General features: G+C 35.0%; 1 protein-coding gene across 1 annotated transcript in view; it reads right to left on the reverse strand.

The window, feature by feature from the left end:
• The window catches only part of LOC138704904 (dehydrogenase/reductase SDR family member 11-like), an 82,578-nt gene extending 77,579 nt beyond the window's left edge, over positions 1-4,999 (reverse strand). The window contains exons 1-3 of the mRNA XM_069833303.1: positions 4,900-4,999; positions 3,259-3,392; positions 1,029-1,197 (exon numbers count right to left, since the gene is read on the reverse strand). Coding sequence (XP_069689404.1) covers positions 1,029-1,197; positions 3,259-3,390 — 301 coding nt within the window. The 5' untranslated portion in view covers positions 3,391-3,392; positions 4,900-4,999. The remainder of the gene's footprint in view (positions 1-1,028; positions 1,198-3,258; positions 3,393-4,899) is intronic.
• Positions 5,000-6,000: the final 1,001 nt, after the last annotated feature.

The raw sequence follows: 6,000 nt of genomic DNA on the forward strand, positions 1-6,000 counted from the left end.
TAGACACACGCCCGATCTTCCCTTCTACTCCTACCCCCTCTACAGAAACGTTGTTCCCTTACTGCACATCGCGAGTGTCTTGAGAAAATGCATGAGCTGTACGTGTACCCAACGAAAGAGTCGAGAATGTGAGAGCAGCTTTCGTACGTAGTCCACTGTCATCCTATCTCACACCAAGTGATTTCTTCCTATGGGGGTAAATGAAGGACCATGTGTACCTCCGACCTGCCATAGATGAGAAGAAGGATTGTTGCTGCTGTTGAGTCTAACACACCAGACATGCTGAGTATCAGCGGGATGTCTGCCGCGTGACAAATGGTGCTCACACTGAACATTATAGGTGCGGTATGAAAACTCGTAGAGCTGCTCTTTATTTCCAAGTAAGGTTTGTTTGTTACAATTATATTGCAAGTAAAGGAATTAAACAATTTTGATAACCCGCTAATCATTTATGGACACGTTGTATATAGGGGATAAGTAGACGATCTATATAAGATAAGGGGACAAGATTTTGATCTTTACAATTAGGCCGATTGTGGTTTCTCATTAATTAATTACTACATGGGTGGGATTAATTCCAGAGGGGTAAAGCAAACAAATCAACCCCCGCCACAAGCCGCAACCCCCCGAAATGATACAAATTAATCCCATCCGAGCTTCACAGTCTTATTCGGTACACAGAAGATGCCTTTCTTGGAAATAACAAAACCACGTTTTTTGCAGGCTTATTTTATTTTCACTAAACTATACTTGGCATTGGAAAGGGTCGTAACGTACTCCTCCCAAAAAGGCTGGATTTTCTTGGCCATTGCTGCTGTAAGACACCGTGCACTCTGATTATGAAATCACTCACTACTGGTCTGTCACTTCTCATCACAGTTCAGCTGTCTTGTGACTCCTGACGCATATGACGTCATTCAAAATTCGTTTCCAGAGATCGGAAACAACTCTCTGTAATTGTTCTTTCTCTGAAACAATATATCATCAAGTCGTGACTTTTTTTTTCTGTCATTGGTGACATAACTTACCAATAAGGGTATTGATGGAATCAGCTCCTGCACAGTTTACAAGTATGTCAACACCTCCAAGATTTGACTGTACCCAAGCAAAGGCAGCCTTCACCTCTTCTTCACACGTAATATCAGCTTTGACTGGGTGCAAATTTCCAGGTTCATTCTGAAGGTTTTGTGCTAATTTCTACAATAAATCAGGTATGATAAATCAATCGGTGAACTATACGAACCACGAAAACATAAATTATTATTTAGAACTGTCGATTTAATCTATAAATTATCGCGTAGTGAAGAAGCTATAATATAGTCGTGTGAAGTCCGTGTAGCACAAAATCTGTATATTATTTGGTGCGGTAATGTCTTGAGCTATGATTGACAGGTAATTAGTGTAAACTGATTTTCTTGTCTTATTGCTTTAGAAAGCTAAAAACAGTAATACTGTTAAATGGAACCAAGCATATTTGTGGACTGTTGTCCTTTGTCAAATTAACCACCAGAAGATAGCTGGACATTTGCAATTGAAATAGGGTTAACAATCCGAGTAATGGTAATTAAAAATTTAAATTATGGTTTATTTAACGACGCTCGGAACTGCTGAAGTTATATCACATTCTACGTCATTGTTGCACCCATTTAAAGAATAGAATTATTGCCCGCGCCGGTTGTTACACAATAATTAGGAACATTAAATCCAGATGTTTGACGTACATGGCAGGATAATATTAAAATGGATTCGAGGGAGGTGAGATACGATGGTAGGGACTGGATTAATGTTGCTCAGGGCAGAGACCGATAGCGGGTTGTTCAAAAGCCATTTGTAAGTAAGTAAGTAACATCATTAGTGCCAATTGCTTCTTAGTAATAAATATTTGCGATATAGGCTACATTAATAAAATATTTGTGAAAACGTGTGTTCTTCTCTATAGCTTGTGGAATTATTATAAAATATTAGTTGTTCAAACTTACAAATACTGTTTAAAATCGGTTAAAGGCAGCCAGTTAACCAATCAAAATTTTAGTCGATCGACAGCTCTAATGATTATTTACTGTGTTAGAGAAGGGCAATGATGAGAAGTAGAGGTGAACAAAACTAACTGCAGCTCTCGCTTGCTGTGTTCGCTGCATTTGTCTTTCGAATCTCGGCTCGTCTTTCTCGTGCGCTTCGAGTCTCGCTCGTCATTCTCGAAATAGCATTTGGTCGGCGTGGAAAGATTTCGTAACTTTGAATAACATACATCATTGAAATAAATAACATAATGTTTAAATGAGACAAAAAGACAAAACAAAACAGTATCTTAGTTATGAAAATGTTCTGGTTCTATTATAAAATGATATTACCTATGTTTATATAAATAAAAAAAATTCTCAAATAAATTTGCATCTCTAAGAAACATAAACCTTGACATTAATATTTTTTTTTACTTGAGATTAAACATATGAAAAGAAAATTCCTAGCCTTTTAATAAGGGCCTAGTAATTAAATAAAGACTGAGGAACGGATTATTATACACTGAAAGGTAGAGATGTTTCAAATAGGCTACTTGATTGTATATACATATATAACTGTTGCCAAAGTAGATAAAAGTTCAGTCAAGTATAAACAACTGCTGACTTCGGGAGATGATCAATATCGAGTCTCGGAAGACTCACAACCAGTCTTTGTCTTTACGTCAAGGACGCGACGTAATACAACATTGTCGTGCGGGTTTTTGGCTTTGCGGGCGCTGTTAGTCTCGTTTTCTTGATCGTTGTCAATCTCTAATGAGAAGTCTCTTGTTCAGATATTACCTGTTTAGTATATTTGTAAGCAATGTTTACAATCAAATTCAAAAGTTTCAATAGTAACAGTTATTCAGTCAATTTTAGTTGTCCATTTTTTAGTAGCGACAAAAATAAATTATACTATTTTATAGTAGTTTCGTAATTATTACTGATCATGTTCTACTCAATCTATTAATATTTTACTCTTATTTACGTGATTTAAAAATTAATATGGAATTCCATACGTTCACAATGATTGCGTTCAGAAGACTGATCCAGAAAATAATAGCCCTAAATCTTACAATAGGCCTATTGTCCTCATGCAGGAACCTGATGTAGTTCCATAGCGCTGGAGGTTTTAAATTCCAGTACATGGTGAATTTAAAAAAGTGTCCTTCTGAATTAAACTTTAAGTTAATTTACTTTGTATGTTTTCGTTAAAATGTTCTTATTGTGAAAAATAATATAATAAACTCTCACTCACCTCAATATTTTCAACTCTTCGAGCAATTCCAACAACTTGTAATCCTGATTTTACTAACTGAGTAGCTAATTCTGCACCTATGCCCGAACTTGCTCCAGTCACCAGAGCCACTCTTCCAGACCATCGCTCCATTCCTGATGGTTGTAAATAAACAATATTGTACTTGATATTCATAGGAACAGATGTCACTTTTTAATCTTAAATACTTCGTTGTTGTGGTGATGATGATGATGATGATGATGATGATGATGATGATGACGATAGTAAGAGTTTACATCCAGAAATGTTCTCCTTTTCATGTTTTTAACAATATTTTGTTCACTTAGGCCCATTTGTAATGTACGGATTATTCTTGAGCATACTATAAAATTTTTGTGAATGATTGAAATATTGCAAGTTATTTTTAATCATCTCTAAAGCAATGTACTGTGCAATAAGTTATAAAAGTTTAAGTTATGGAGTTGTAGAGATAGATATATTCACTAGGTACCGAAGAAAAAACACGTAGCCCTTAAAATGGGTTTATATTCATCAGATTCCAAAAATATTTACTTATATAGTACAATTTTAATTACTATTACATTGTCGTAACCACAACATTATAATATCACACAGTTTCACACAGACAAATAATATAGGTCTACTCTGAGAATTATGAAAAATGTTCGGGGAACCTCATAATAGGCCTATACAGAGTGGAGGCGATATGACCATGAGTATTGAAAGGAGAGATAGATTACATGAAAATAAATAAAAATCTATTATACGTTTTAAGTTTTAAGATTAAGTGTATTGTTAATTAAATAATTGCATCGCTGGCAACATCGCAGTGCCCAAGATTCCGCAAGGAGGCATTAAACTCATCCAACGAGAGGAGATGTAAACAAAAGGCTACGTATTACAAAATCAAGCGACTGCTTCGGCCTGGGTTTTTCTTGATCTAATGTAAGATCTCCTCTTCCCTGTACAATAATTTCGTCAGTCGTTATCGACTCCGATTGCGAAATGTTGGATAAAAGCATAGTCAACAGGTTGCTGCTGCATCACATGCCATATATTGTAGAGGAACTTATGTCTTTAGACCTTGCATGAAAAGGTTGTTATTGCTATTAAGAACATTTCTATTATTATTATTATTATTATTATTATTATTATTATTATTATTATTATTATTATTATTATTATACTATCTTAGATGAAATTCTTAAATCGTGTCAGCAGACGTCCTGCAATAACAATGTTACAAATTCATAAATATGCCTATAGTATAATCAGAAACTAGATTAAGACCTAGAAATAAGATTGACGAAGCCATGATTTGTAAAAATCTTTATGATGAAGTCAATACATACATACATACATACATACATACATACATACATGACAATATAGTTGATGTAAGTACGGTGGTATAGTAACATATTCAATATAGGCCTAGATATTTTCTGTTTCTTAAAGGGCTTTTTTAATTGATTATTTAACGACGTTTGTCAACCAAGAGATTATCTAGCGTCCGTGGATTAGTGATAGCTAAATTAGTATTTTACTAGATAATCCCGAGAATTCGCTGTGTAATTACCTGACGTTTTTCTGTGATTTGGAGAAAAACTAGGGAGAAACCCTAGTGGGATTCGAACTCACCATCGAGCGTAACTTCTGATTCCGAGTCCCACTTGTTACCCCAGTACTACTCCGGTAGCCTGTATTCAGGTATTCTGAAGCCCTTTCTTCCTTTGTTCCACTGCTCTTACCTGTAGTGATGTGTGAAATTTACCGTCTGAGTAATTGCTTCAAGTACTATTTTTGGAGTAGGCCTATATAGGTCTGTACAGTAGCCTATATATGTGTGTATAAATATGTATCAACTAAGAAACATATCTAACCATAAATATATCAAGAAATTGTCACTGTGTTGTAACATATTAAGGAACCTAGTTGTCATTCTTTTGCTGTAACTTCTAGTGTTGTGACTAAATTCTACAACGTTTGCAAGATTTATATATTTAACTAAAAATAATTGTGTTATTTACCCAGAAATTAATGCAGAAACTGTTACAGTATTGCAACGCGTTAGCTTTGATGCAAGAAATTTCAAAGCATTGCAATTGAATGAGGGAATTTTGAGCAAAAAGATTAGACACGTCACACATGTATTTAGGAAGGAATATTTTTATGAAAATAAAATATTTTTGGCAAATTATGACGCTACCGAGAACATTTTTAATGACACTCTATACTTTTTTAAAATATCATCTAAAAGAGTAACTGTATTTTTTCATACAATACTACGATAATGATCATGAAAGGGACCACGACATTGGGCCACGATAAAGATCACAAGGAACAGAATTGCGATAAGAACTATGAGATTGACGAGAACCACTATAGGACCAAGATAATAACAAAGACATGGACCACAATAAAGATCCCAACATAGACCACGACAAGCATCACAAGAATTATCACGATAGGGACCATGATATGGGCCACGATAAGAATCACGACAAGAACCATGATAGGGACCAAGACCGCGATAAGAACAATGACACAAACAACAAATACCTAATAAAAACCATGACAAAATCAGCAAGGAAGACGATAAGGACTATTACAATATCAACCAGGACTATGATAAATACAATAAAGATCACGATAAGGGACATGTTAAAGACAACAAAGATCATGATAAGGGACATGTCAAAGACAACAAGGATCACAACAATAAGGATCATGATAAGGACA

Source organism: Periplaneta americana, chromosome 8, assembly GCF_040183065.1.
Source record: "Periplaneta americana isolate PAMFEO1 chromosome 8, P.americana_PAMFEO1_priV1, whole genome shotgun sequence".
NCBI classification, from domain to species: domain Eukaryota; kingdom Metazoa; phylum Arthropoda; class Insecta; order Blattodea; family Blattidae; genus Periplaneta; species Periplaneta americana.